General features: G+C 49.6%; 1 protein-coding gene across 1 annotated transcript; it reads left to right on the top strand.

The window, feature by feature from the left end:
* The first annotated feature begins 4,453 nt into the window (after window positions 1–4,453).
* Window positions 4,454–13,923, top strand: Gins2 (GINS complex subunit 2). The gene is made up of 5 exons (XM_027933032.3): window positions 4,454–4,601; window positions 4,697–4,811; window positions 8,591–8,690; window positions 12,568–12,694; window positions 13,056–13,923. Exons 1-5 carry the CDS (start codon window positions 4,512–4,514, stop codon window positions 13,179–13,181), a joined length of 558 nt encoding a protein of 185 aa, XP_027788833.3. The 5' UTR covers window positions 4,454–4,511; the 3' UTR covers window positions 13,182–13,923.
* The last annotated feature ends 242 nt before the right edge of the window (window positions 13,924–14,165 follow it).

Genomic DNA, 14,165 nt, shown 5'->3' with positions numbered 1-14,165 from the left:
AGAGGCGGAGGGTGTGGAGCAACTGGGGGAGGGGACGTTGGTAGGTGAAGAGGAGTGCTGGTGGCCAGGCACAGCTGAGTGACAGCAGTTACAGCATGTAGTATGCATTCAAAGTACCTACAAGAGAGGGGTTTTGTTTTATTTTGGGGGGTGCTGGGCATCAAACCTAGGGTCTTGTGCATGCTAAACATATACTCTTATCACTGCACTACACCCTCAGCCCAGAGACTGGGCCTTACATAGTCTTATCACAATGAAGGACGTATTTGAGGTGACGTATATGTTGACTGTCCTTACTGGATCATTCCACAATGCATGCAAGTATCAAAATGTCACCTGTTGTTCAGGGTCGCCTGCCTATAATCCCAGCTACTTGGAGGGCTGAAGCAGGATGATCACAAATTTAAGGCTGGTCTGGGCAACTTAGTGAGATCTTGGTCTCAAAATAATAAAAAGATTTTTAAACAGGGCTGGGATGTGACTCAGTGGCAAAGCACCATCAATACTGAAGAAAATAAAATACTTTCAATACGGAAGGAAAAAAACACACTGAATCCTATAAATATATTCATATATACAATTATTAATTGTTAATTAAAAAATAAAGTAAGCCAGGCTGGATACTGTGGCATATGCCTGTAATCACAGGGAGGCTGAGACAGGAGGATCGTAAGTTCAAAGCCAGTCTCAGTAACAGGGAGGCAATTGGCAAACCAGGGAGACCCTGTCTCTGAATAAAATACAAAAAATAGGGCTGGCAAGTGGCTCAGTGGACAAGTGGCCCTGAGTTTAATCCCTAGTACTATGAAAGAAAGAAGGGCTGGGGATGTGGCTCAAGCAGTAGCGCGCTCGCCTGGCATGCGTGCGGCCCGGGTTCGATCCTCAGCACCACATACAAACAAAGATGTTGTGTCCGCCGAAAACTAGAAAATAAATATTAAAAAAAAAATTCTATGAAAGAAAGAAAGACAGGCAGGCATGGTGGCTTGCACTGGTAGATCCTGCTATTCAGGAGAAGAGGTGGGAGAATCACTTGAGCCACCAGCCTGGGCAACATATTAAGACCCTGTCTCAAAAAAAACAAAAAAAGTAAAACACAAAAAATGTTTTATTGTTATTATTATTTGGTACCCGGGATTGAATCCAGGGGGCACTCAACCACTGAGCCACATCCTCAGCCCATTTTTTAAAATTTTACTTACAGACAGGGTCTTACTAAAGTTGCTTAGAGCCTCACTAAGTTGCCGAGTCTGGCTTTGAGCTCACAATCTTCCTGCCTCAGCCTTCTGAGTGGCTGGGGTTACAAGTGCACCACCACGCCTGGAACGAAAATATTTTTATATGCACCCGTGCCCATCCATGTTAAGGCCGATGTGAGTTCACACTGATGCCTGTGGCTCCTTGCCGTGGGGACATGCTGGCCAGCTAGGGTAGGTGTTTTGCAGAGCAGGAAATCATGGCCACCCATCTTTAGTAGCATCCCATCTCCACTACTTCCGGCTCTCAGTGCTCCATTCCATTTGGGTTTCCTCTTGTCTGTTTATTGTAACATCACCACTCAGAGAGGCCTGGGTGAGGCTGGGCTTCTGGAAGACTCTCTCACTCCACTGCCTTGGTCCTAGGACTGGCTCAGAACTGGCTCAGAATTGGAGCCAATCCCTTCACTTCAGCGTTCTCAGTTGCAAAAACCTCCTGGAAGCTGGTAAAGTATGCAGGGTACCTGGGCCCACCCAGACTTACCAGTCAGAAAGTATGAGCCTGGTGGGAAGATCACAAGTCCAAGGCCAGCCTGGGTAACTTAGTGAGACTGTGCCTAAAAAAAAAAAAAAAAAAGAAAGAAAGAAAAAAAATATATATAAAGGGCTGCAGATGTGGGTCACTGGTAAAGCACCCCTGGGTTCAATCCTTAGTACCAAAAATAAAAAATATATATATAAAAAAGGGGGGGAACCCAGGAAAACAAAAAAGTGTACTTTTTTAAAACAATTTTTTAAACTTTATTATTTATTTATTATTTGTAAGTGGTACTGAGGATGGAACCCAGGGCCTTGCGCGCTCTACCGCTGAACCACAACCCCAGCCCCACAACAGGGTCTTTCTAAATTGCTGAGGGTAGCTTTGAACTTGCGATCCTCTGCCTCAGCCTCTTGAGTCGCTGGGATTACAGGCCCGGCTGATTCCAGGACATTTCTGCCACTCCCCCCAAAGAAAACTGGTACCATCAAGTGCTCATCTCCCTCCCTCCCTCCCTCCCTCCCTCCTTCCCTCCCTCCCTCCTTTCCTCCCCTGGCAACTGTTAATTTTTCTGTTTCTGTGGATTTGCCAATTGATTCTGGACACTTCTTCGGGATGGAGTCTGCCATATGTGTCATTTTGTGTCTGGCTTCGTTCACGCAGCAGCATGTTTTGGAAGTTCATCCATGAGGTAGCTGTGCCAGGATTTCATGGGAAAAAAAATACATATATATATACCCCACAGCCTGGGTGAGCCACTTGCCCTCAGTGCATCTGATGATGGACACTGGGCTGTTCCTGAGCTTTGGGCGTTTTGAATCCTGCAGGGCGAGTGTGAGGCATCATGACACCACCGCTGGGCACCCGTAGGGTGCACACTACCTCGTCTGTTCTCAAGCCAGTGGGGTAAGTAGCAGCGTTGCCAGTAAGGATGCCGAGGCTGGTGGACCCCGATACCTGGGCTTTGGCCGCACTCCTGTTCCTGCTGCTTCTCTGAGTGACGACTTTTCCAGCAGCATTTCCCTTTGCTCTTTTATAGGCTGCGGAGACCAGACAGTGAAGCCTTGCCAACTTGGGAACACAAATATTTGCCAGTCAAGAAAATATTCTCCCGTCAATCAAAACCCAGACTAGCTGGCACACATTGCCCTCCAGAAGCTGTAGGCAGATTCTATTTTGGCAGGATCCAGGTGGCCTGCAGCTTCCCCTCCTCCTAAACACCCCCAGGCTCCTTGTCTTCCTACTTCATTTTGAAGCCGAGGAGACTGAAACTCAGAGCGTCATGATTTAGCACTGAGTGAGCTGTTATTTATTTTCTTGGAGAGCATTTGTCTTGATACATGACCGAATGAAGGTAACACATAGTTAACTCTCTGGGTCTGCAAACGACAACTTCCAATGGTGATGAACAAGAGGCAGAGCTTCCAGGCCATGCTAGAGAGTACAACTTGTCAATGGCTTTACTTCACCTTCCCACCACCCCACCACTGGGGCAGGTTTCAGGGAGTCAGCAGGGCACTGAGTTAGCTGGGGTGGGGCAGCTTTCCTACAGGAGACGGAACCCTGAAATCCACATCCTCTGAGTTTTTCCTCAGGATCTAATGATCAGGATTTCAAATTCCAGTCCTCTGCCTGCCCTCACCAGTTCTAGGGTAACTTCTTTACCTCCCTGTAAACTTTCCTGGCTTATGACTACCTTTCCAAAATCACCACGGGCCTGGCCCAGTTCAGCTTTGTTTCCTCACCCAGGATTCCTGAGTCACAGGCTCATCCAGAGATTCTGACAGGCGAGGGTGCTAACCAGCACTGTTGATTCAGCAATGTCCACGGTATAGAAGGCACAGAAGGCATGGGGTATGCATGGGCTGGCACAGCAGGTAGGTATGCATGGAAAACACATTCACAAACGGGTCCCTGCCTAAGTCGCACCTGGTGCTTGCTAACTGCTGATTCTGAGCCTCTTCCCTTTCCAGCGCCAGAATTGAACAGGTGTGGGGTGGGGTGGCAGGATCTGCATCTTTATAGGTTTTTAACTAATGTGTAGAGAGAGGGCATCAGAGTAGGAAATGGAAGGAAAAATCCCTTCCTCCATTTTGGTGCCCACACAGTATCCAGGAGCTCTGAGCCTAATACGGCCAAACAAATGCAGCTACTCTTGGCCTTGTTCGGAAGCCAGTGCAGATGCCGTCTCCAGTACACTCAAAGTGTGGGCAGGTAGGCGCCTGGGGCAGGCGCAGGGACACGAAACTGGCGCCAGCTGCAGGACGACCCCAAAGTACCAGGTGCACAGCACCAGAGGGGCGCGGGGCAAGAGGTAGAGATAGCTTGGAGGGACCCGCAAGGTGGGGGGGGGGCGTGGAGGGACTCGGGGAGGGGAGTGGAGGGGCCAGGGGGCGTGAAGGGGAGCCGTGACGGGCGAGGGACCCGGGGCGGGGCGGGGCGAGGGACCCGGGGCGGGGGGGCGTGGGGAGCGAGGGGGACCGTGTGGGGCGCGTGGGGGGCGTGGAGGCGTGGGGGGCGTGGAGGCGCGGGGGGCGTGGGGGGCGTGAGCCGGGGAGAGACGCGAAGAGGGCGAGGGGGCGTGGAGGGGGCGGGGCGGCACGCAACCTCCCTCACTTCCATTGGCTGCGGCTCAGCCTCGCTCACTCCTATTGGCTGTCTTAATCCGTCTTCCGGTGGGGGCGGGACTGCGCTGTGGCGGGAAAGCCGCGCCGGCGTCTCCGGGTTCAAGAAGCCGAGCTGCCTGAGGAAGCTGCGAGTGCCGGGCGGCCGCTGGCATGGACGCTGCGGAAGTGGAGTTTCTGGCCGAGAAGGAGCTGGTTACCATCATCCCCAACTTCAGCCTGGACAAGATCTATCTCATCGGGGTGAGGCCTCGGGCGGGCGCGGGGCGGGGCGGGGCGGGGCGGCGGGCTCGGCGGGCCCCGTCCTGCGGCGCGCACTCACGGCCGTTGCCTTGCAGGGGGACCTGGGCCCGTTCAGCCCTGGCCTGCCGGTGGCCGTGCCCCTGTGGCTGGCGGTGAACCTGAAGCAGAGGCAGAAGTGCCGGCTGCTGCCCGCCGAGTGGATGGACGTAGGTAAGGCCCCGGCGGAGGGGTGGACGCCCTGGAGGGCCGCCTCGGGCTGCAGGCTGGGGGCGGCCTTCCTGATGGAACCGACGTGGCGTGGGGGTGACGGTCGCCGCACCGTGGGTGTGGCGCAGCCGGAGGACTCACGTGCTGCCACCCAAGCCCCGTGCCCTGGGCGCCAGGCAGAGACCACTCCTTCTTTGGGGGCGCGGGGTACCAGGGATTGAGCTCGGCCCCCCAGCCGCACCCCGGCCCTATTTTGTATTTAGAGACGGGGTCTCGCTGAGCCGCTCGGCGCCTCGCTGTTGCAGAGGCTGGCTCGGAACCCGCCATCCTCCTGCCTCAGCCTCCCCAGGCTGGCTGCGGGGACACAGGGTGGCTCCACCGATGTGACCCGTGCGGATACCCAGATCCCTAGGCACAGAGTGCTGCCCGCCTGGGTTTGGGAGGTGATGGGATTCCTTTTTGGGATTATGAAAAAGTTCCAAACTTGACTGAAGTAGCTGTTGCCTGGCCCCGGATATGCTAAAACCCACTGCTTTATACACTTACAAGCGAGTGAATTGTGTGGGGTGTTAATTATGCTTCGATAAAGATGTTAGAAAAAGCCAAGAGGCCACACCACCTCGGGGTGCACACCTGTAATCCCAGTACCTTGGGAGGCTGAGGCAGGAGGATCTCAAGTTCAAAGCCAGCCTCGGCAACTCAGTGAGACCCTGTCTCAAGGCTGGGGGAAAGAGCTCAGTGGTTAAGCACCCTGGATTCCATCCCCAGTACCAAAAAGAAATCAAAGAGCCTGGTGTGCTTGTAGTTCCAGTCAGGAAGCTGAGGCAGGAAGATCACAAGTTCAAGGCCATCAGGGCAATTTAGCAAGACCATGTCCCAACATAATAAAAAGGACTGGGCTGTAGCTCAGTATACAGCACTTGCTTGACATGGCCAAGGCCCCGGGCTCCATCTTGGTGCTCCAAACAGAAGTGAGGGCACATCACATTTGCAGACGGTCCTGAGCACTCGTGATCTCCCTATATCAGATGTGAGCAGCTGCTTCAAGTAGAAAAACGTCCTCACTGTTTTTGCTGGGGAGGGGTGTGGCAGGCATGTTTCTACAGTGAAGAGCCCTGAGTGATTCTGACTCTCCCCTCCCCCTGGGGTACCTGGGGTACCTGCCTCCTGCAGGCAAGGACTCCTTCAGCCAGCCACATCGACTTAGTTTGGGGAAATCTGCTTGGGCGTCTGCCTTGCTCCTTGTCTAAAGGGGCGAGTGGCTCTGGCAGTGGGGATCCCTAGTTCCTCTACTCTGAGGGCCTCTGGTGGGAGCCCCTGCAGGCCTGACTCCAGTAGGGACCTGTCTAGGCTCCTAGTTCACGATCAGCCTCTGGGGGCTTGGACCTGTTGTGACCCCAGGTGCAGGACCACAGTGAAGGTGTGGAGAGAGTGTGTGAGCTTTCACACAGCAGGCTGCACTGTGGTGAGAAGCTGTATCTCCAGCCAGTCAGCCCCTCTGAGAGCCGCGGCCTCCTGGCTGTGCTAGGGATTCTCCTGCCTGTTCTGGGGTCTCCCATATATGGAATCCTCCAGGATCTCATCTTGTCTCTGGCTTCTTGTATTCCTGGGTGTTTCTGTGGCTCGCCTCTGTTGCTGCCTGCGTTGTGCATCAGTTTCATTCTTGAGTGTGGCTCCTTGTCTGGGCAGGCTGTGTGCTCACCTATTCTACTGGTGGGCGTTTGAATGGTTTCTTGGCTTTATTCTGAATAAAGCTGCTATGAATGTTCTTGCCCAAGTCTTCTTCTGATTATATGTTTTTATTTTTCTTGGGCAAATAAATGCTTGGGAGTGGTGGACTTGCTGGGTCATAGTACGGATGAGGCTTGAGTTTGTAAGAAACAGCCAGCTGTTCTCTGGAGTGGTTGAGCCATTATTCCTTCCAGGAATGTTCCTATTGTTCCATGCCCTAGCCAGAAGTTTGGTATTGTCGGTCTTTTTGATTTGTTGGAGAGTTTGAGCAGAGAGATCTCATAATCTGTTCTTTTCTTTTTTTTTTCTTTCGTTTTTTTTTTTTTTTGGTGGTGCTAGGGATCGAGCCCAGGGTGTTGTTCATGTGAGGCAAGCACTCTGCCAACTGAGCTATGTCCTCAGCCCCTCATAATCTGATTCAGATGGAAAAGAAAAAGAAGGGAAAAAAACAGCTTTGCATGCATGAGGCCTGGGGTTTGATCCCTAGGTATGGGGGGAAAGTGAAAAATAACCACTCCACTGTGTGAGCGGGGAGTAGGGGATGATCCCTGCCAGGGCCAATGGGGGAGGGGGGGCTATGGTTGGTGTGTTCTGAAGGAATAAGCAACAGGATTTGGTGAAGGACTGACTGTTGGGATGAGAGAGCCCCCAGGCTGTGGGCTGGAGTTGGAGGAGAAGGTGGAGTTTCCTGAGGTGGGGAGCACGTTTGAGAGGTCTGTGGGCACCAGGAACTGAGGTTTGAACTGGTTACATTGGAGATGTATGTAGATGCCCAGGTGGAAGTTAAATGGCACAGATGGTATCGAATGGGGGCAGAATGAGATCATCTGGATGTGAGTTTAGGAGGTGGAGTGGAGTTAGGAACTGAGCTTTGTACCCTAGTGTTGAGGGGTCAAGAGGCAAGAGAAGTGAGAAGGACTGGCTAGTGAGGCCAAAAGCTCAGGGAGAGTGGTGTCCAGAAGCTACATGGTCAACACTAGAGGAGGAGGACTGACCGATCAGGTGCAGACACTGAGAAGTAGCGTTGAGTTTGGCTGAGTGGAGGTGGAGGGGCAAGAAGTGAACGGGGGAACACTAAAGAGAGGGGCAGACAGCTGGAAGCTTGGTGCTGAAATGAATTGATAGATGGAGAAGGATTTGGGTCAGGGGAGGTTTTCTCTTGTGACTTGATCATTTGGGATGATCAAGCAGGGAGGGAGAAGACAATCCTCGAGAACAGCGTACATAGAGTTCTTATGCAGTGAGAGGACCAGGGTACACCTGGAAGGCTAGCCCTGCAGAGAGGACACAGCAAGGAGGCTGGGGAGTGGGGTACAGGCCTAGTTGGCAAGGTGTCAAGTGAGAGTTGCAAGGAGCTGGCTGTAGGGAGAGAGGGCAAGTGCACCAGGACCCCCAAAGGACAGGGATGTGTAAGCTTCTTCGCCTTGTCCCTGTAGCCAGGACTGGGCTTCTTAGGCCCGTAGGAAAGGGAAGGCCAAGGAAGTAGTGGAAATGTCTGAGGGTAGTGCTAATGCCGGGTGAGATCAAGCATGGTGGTGGGTTCTAGATGCTGGGCTTTAAGCCCCTGTTGGACATTGTGCCCACTGCCTTATTGGGTACCTTTAAGCCTCTCTAGCATATCATAACCCCTTGCTCCAGGCTGGAGTGCCTTTAAGCCCCCTAGAATATCATACTGTCAGCAAAATTTATAAGTTGTAGTTTACATCATACTGTAGTTTACAAGTTGCTTGCCCTCTTATGAACCAGACTTGGTATACATAGATCTCTTAAATCTGTGATCACTTATTACATCAAAGGTAAAATAGTTCTTTCCCTATAAAAAGAACTTCCAGTTTGGACATATTCTTTAAGCCAAAAGGATGACAACAAAAGCCTTCCTGAGAGAATTTCTTCCAAGGAGAAGGCCTTGATACAAATATCATTCCAGAAAGTTTTCCTTAGGAATTTGCTACTTGATCAAATAGGTAGTAATGTCAGTACTTGGGAAGTTTGGAAATTGAAATGAACCTTGGCTATAGTGACGGTGACATGTGTTGACATCTCCATTTCAGAAAAGTTGGAGAAGATGAGGGATCATGAGCGAAAAGAGGAAACTTTTACCCCTGTGCCCAGCCCTTACTACATGGAACTCACCAAACTCCTGCTCAATCAGTGAGTAGCTCTCCCTGGGACGGCCCCTGCCTGGGTGGACCCCTTGTTCTTCCTCTAGCCCCACTCTCCCTTTCTTTTATTACCACAGAAAGCGCTGGGTTGGTAATCCGGAGGACATCTCTGTGTAGGATTGTGGGGTCTCTGTCTCTCATTTTCCCTTTTTCCCCACCCCCAGGAAATCTCTTGGGCCTTTCATTCTACCTCCTGTTGCTTGACATTGGACCCCACTGTGAGCCACTGTCATCTCCAGCAGAAGCCTTTTTCTGAACTACATGTAGTTTACTTAGTGCAGTGATACCCCTCTTTATTCTGTCTGGAGTATGCGGATCCAGGTTCTTTGTGATTTTCGCAGGAGAGGCCAGAGGGCTCACATCTGGCTTTGTCCTAAGCTACAGGGAAACCACTCATGGTAAAAATATGCTTTATTGCCTACCTCCACACAAGCTCCCTGGGGACTTCTAATTTGTTCATGTGGCAGCCGAAGTGATCCTTTAAAGATAAAACTGCCATGTGACTCTTCTCTTCAAAATCCTTGGTGCCTTTCCAGAATTTTTATTGTATTTCTGTTTTGTTTTGTGGTGCTGGGGTTGAACCCATGGCGCTCTACACTGAGCTACATCCCCACTCTTTATTTTGAAACAGGGTCTTGCTAAGTTGCCTAAACTGGCTTCAAATTTGCAATCCTTTTGCCTCAGCCTCCCAAGTAACTGGGGTTACAGGCATGTGCCGCCATAACCAGCTTTCCAGGGTTTCAGTCCAGAGCCCTGACTGCAGCATTTAAAGCAGTGCACGGCCTGGTGTGAGCTTCTCCTTCCCTCCTTCACAGCTGTCTGCGGTTCTTTCCTCTGCCACTGTAAGTTTTAGGTTCACGTTGGTCTCTTCTGCAGTACTTTTATTTATTTTTTTGAGATGGGGTCTTACTATGTTGCCCTGAACTCCTGGTCTCAAGCGATCCTCTGGCTTGGCCTCTTCTAACACACTGGGTCCTCGTGACTTTGCGTACACTGACCAGGAAGCCTGCCCATTCCCTTGCCCATGTTGCCTGTGGTTCAGTACAATAAGTGTCCCTGCCAGATTAAGTGTGCCTGCTCTCTTGGCAGTTCTGCACTCTGCCAGTGTTGGCCGTAGCTGCAGTTTTCTAATCATTTGGCTGTGCCATTACATTCCCACCCCCACATACCTGTTCTAAATGGCCAGGCACTGACTTAAATGCTGTGTCCCCAGCATGGTGCCTGGTGTGCATGTTTGTCGAATGAATGAAATCAGCAAAGGGAAGGCAAGTGTGGTTGGTTTTTCCTGGGAGCATAACGTGCAGAAGGTTAAGCTCTTGAAACTCCTTACTAAGCATGTTTTGGTTGATGAATTCAAGTGCAGAAGTAGAACTACAAACTGGTCTGTGCTACCACTACTACTGACTGCCTGCTGAACTTGTTTTTTAAAATTTATTCTAATTTGTTATATATGAAAACAGAATGCATTTCCATTCATAGTACACGTGTAGAACACAATTTTTCATGTCTCTGGTTGTACACAAAGTAGAGTTACACCACTTGTATCTTCATACAGGTACTTGGGGTAATGATGTCCATCTCATTCCATCGTCTTTCCTACCCCCTACTCCATCCCTTCCTCTCCCTCCCCTTTGCCCTATCTAAAGTTCCTCCATTCCTCTCATGCTCCCCAACCCTATTCCTATTATGGATCAACATCCTCATATCAGAGAAAACATTTGGCATTTGTTGTTTTGGGATTGACTTACTTCACTTAGCATAGTATTTTCCAACTCCATCTATTTACCTGCATATGCTATGATTTTATTCTCTTTTAATGCTGAGTAATATTCCTCTGTGTGTGTATGTGTGTGTGTGTGGGTATGTGTGTGTGTGTGTGTATGTGTGTGTGTGTATATATATATATATATATATATATATATATATATATATATATACACACCACAATTTCTTTATCCATTCATCTACTGAAGGGCACTGTCTGCTGAATTTAAAGAACTTGTCTTTAGGTCGATACCATTCCTTGGTTAGATTCTGAGGAATAGCAAGGTGCCAGGCGTTGCACTAGGCTTGGAGATGATTATGTGGGCCTCTTCCTGGGTTGGTGGGGGAGGTGTGTGAACCCGTGAACCACTAGTTAGATCACAGCATGGTCAATGCTGTATGAGGGCTCAGAGAAGCCTCCGGGAAGCTCAGGCTCCAGCAAGGGAACTTCCTAGGGCTGGTGGAGGGAGAGGCCATGAGGTAGGAGCTGTGAAAGGCAGCATGAAGGGGCCTCAGGGAGCAGAGGCATCTGTGTAGAGTGTGAATGCGAACAGCGGGGATGGAAGCACGATTCTGTGTTGATGGAGAACTCCTGGGGGTGGGGGGCGTCCTGGGGAGGAGGTTTCAAGAGAGACTGGCTTGGGGGTGGGAGCAATGGCTGGAAGGAGAGAATATGGAGGCACATACTAGGTATGAGTTAGTATTATCCAGGTGAAGGGCTTATTCATTTTTTTTTTTTTTTTAATTGTAGATGGACACAATACCTGTATTTTATTTATTTATTTATCTATTTATATGCAGTGCTGAGGATTGAACCCAGTGCCTCACTGAGCTCTATGTGCTAGGGAAGCTCTCTACCACAACACAGCCCCTATTTTTAGTTTTTGAAGTTCCTTATATTGTATGTGTTTTTATCAAAAACCTTATTCTGTAATTCATTGGCTAAGGGACTGAATTTTACCTTTGTTCTGCAGTTCAGTTGACAAGAACCTAGAGTCCTTTGTTATTTAACCTGCTGTTCAGAGCATAAGATCTGAATGTTTGGGCTCATAAATAAAATTTCACAGCATAGATTTCATACTGTGGATCTGCCGCCCACCAGTGCTGAGCTAACTGTATCATGTAGACACTCTAGCTTATCCTAGAGTGCCTAGTGACGGGAAATATTTGCTTCACCTTTTATTTTCTGGTCTGTCTTTGAAGATTGGTCTAGAGAATGTTCTACAAAGGAAAGCTGTTATTGCCTTCGCTGGACTGACTTCTACCCAGTCTCACTGCATGTGGTTACAGTACAATGCTTACGCTAATTTGCCACTTAAGTGATTTTTGTAACTTCTGATTTAACTACAGAGTAGGACAGTCCCTCCTCTGCGGGGCTTTCAAGAGGACAGGAGTGCTGTGCAAGGTGCTGAACACAGAGCTAGTGGTTTCCTTCCCTGATCGGTAGTGAGCCTGGATTACTCGGGGGGGGGGGGGGGAGTAGTGATCTGCTCACCACTATACATAAGGAGCCCTTGGAACCAATTCTAGCTGGAAGTTACGCGGCACAAAGCACTGTTGTCCTGTGGCATAGACTGTCTGACTTGGAGCCAGTTAATCCTGGCAACAGCTGGCCATGGACACTTGGCTGAGGCAGGAGGATGGTAGGTTCAAGGCCAGCCTCAGCAACTTATTGAGAGCTTTTCAAAACTGGTGGAGTTGTATGTAGTTCAGTGGTAAAGCATACCTGGGTTCAATCATCTATACAAAATACAAACAAGGGGCTGGGGTTGTGGCTCAGTGGTGGAGCCCTTGGCTAGCATATGTGAGGCCCTAGGTTCGATCCTCAGCACCACATAAAAATAAATAAAGGTATTGTGTCCAACTACAACTAAAAAATAAATATTAAAGAGAACCAGTTCAGTAGCTGAATGTCCTTGGTACCATACTTACTCGTTGAAGTCCTTACATGTTAATAATGGTGACGAAACAAAACAGATTTTCTGCATCAGGAATAGTTGGAATACCCTCCAGAATCTAAGCCGTATTTGAGGTTGCGTTGTGGGGTTTTGTTTTGGTCAGTCTGGCAGGTGCTTGCTAACTTCATCCCTTGCCTCCTTTAGTGCTTCAGAGGATATCCCCAAAGCAGATGCGATCCGCACCCTGATCAAGGATCTGTGGGACACGCGCATAGCCAAGCTCCGGGTGTCTGCTGATAGCTTTGTGCGGCAGCAGGAGGCACATGCCAAGGTAGGTCCTGCTTCCCTTTGCTATCTTCTCCCTGGAGCTGGTGGGCTCTGCCCCAGAGTTTTTTTTTATGCCCCTGGAGAAGCTCAACCCAGTGTCCTACTTGCTCAGGCTGTTGCAAGATAGGAGATTACTAGCCATGCTGGGGGTGCTCAGTGATAGGGCACTTGCCTGTTCCGCCCTGGTATCTAAAAGAAGCTACTAGAGAATCTCTTCACTATGTACAATTAGCTGATGCCCTGGGTTTGATTTCCAGCACCACAAAAACCAAACAAAAAAACCCCATTGGTTTGTTCTTAGTATTTTAGCTTTTATTCAAAATCAAAACTCCTTGGCCAACTGGGTCTGTTTTCTCTTGTTGCAGCTGGATAACTTGACTTTGATGGAGATCAATACCAGCGGGGCCTTTCTCACCCAAGCACTCCATCATATGCACAAGCTCCGTACAAACCTCCAGCCTTCTGAGAGTGCCCCATCTCAGGACTTTTAGAGGAAGGCCTGTGGTTGGCAAGATTTATCCTGTCTGGCAGCAAACTGTTGGGTGGAGGCTGGTGACATGATGGAGGTACTTGTGTATCTGGAGTTCTGGAAACATTTTTAAATGTATGAACAATGCTTGAACAGGTGCCGAGACTGGATCTGTAACATTGGTGAGAAGCAAATTTGTGATTAGTTCTCAAAACTGAACACCCCTGAGCTGGGCATGGCGGTGCATGTCTGCGATTCCAGCAACTTGGGAGGCTGAGGCAGGCAAATTGTAAATTCCAGGCCAGCCTCATCAATTTAGTGAGGCCCTGAGCAATTTGGTGAGACCCTGTCTCAAAATCAAAAATAAAAAGGACTGTAGCTCAGTGGTAAAGCACCCTTGGGTTCAATCCCCAGTACCAAAAACAAAACTTCCTTGAACATTCAATCAATCCCCAACTAGTTTTAGAAACCAGTTTTTCTTTTGAGGGGAAAAGAAAAAAGTATTAGGCAACCAAGTCCTCCCTGTTGCCAGAGCCTTGGATTTTCTGCATGAAACTGTCACCCATGGTTGTGTTCAGTGACTGGTGTAGATATAGGAGTGGCGATGAGGCTGGGGGTGTTTTCCCTCTTGATCCCCATTTCTTGAACTAAATTTAGATCTCCTAGAGGTTGTTCACGGAGGATGATGGTGTGGGTGACTGGCAACGCTGGCCAGTGTTTGTCTTCTAAGCTACAATTTATAATAAAAACACCGTCAGCCAGAATCTGACTTTGCTGGGTTCTTGTCCTGTGGCCAAGATGATCTGATACTGATAGGTGTGAGGCAGTTGACTGGGAACTTCAGACCAGCGTTCTGGACGTTTGGGGAAAAACCTGTCCCAATGCATTAAGTGAGACTGAAGACTGCTGGGAGGGAAAGGAGCTCTCCTGCTGCTCTTGATGGGTCAGGGAGAGGGCTCTTGGTTGAAGACAGCAGTGGCTCAGGAGATTGATTATCTTCTTCCTA

Source organism: Marmota flaviventris, chromosome 18 (genome assembly GCF_047511675.1).
Source record: "Marmota flaviventris isolate mMarFla1 chromosome 18, mMarFla1.hap1, whole genome shotgun sequence".
Taxonomy (NCBI): Eukaryota; Metazoa; Chordata; class Mammalia; order Rodentia; family Sciuridae; genus Marmota; species Marmota flaviventris.
Note: the sequence above shows the minus strand (reverse complement) of the source record. Positions and strands in the feature narration are given on the sequence as shown.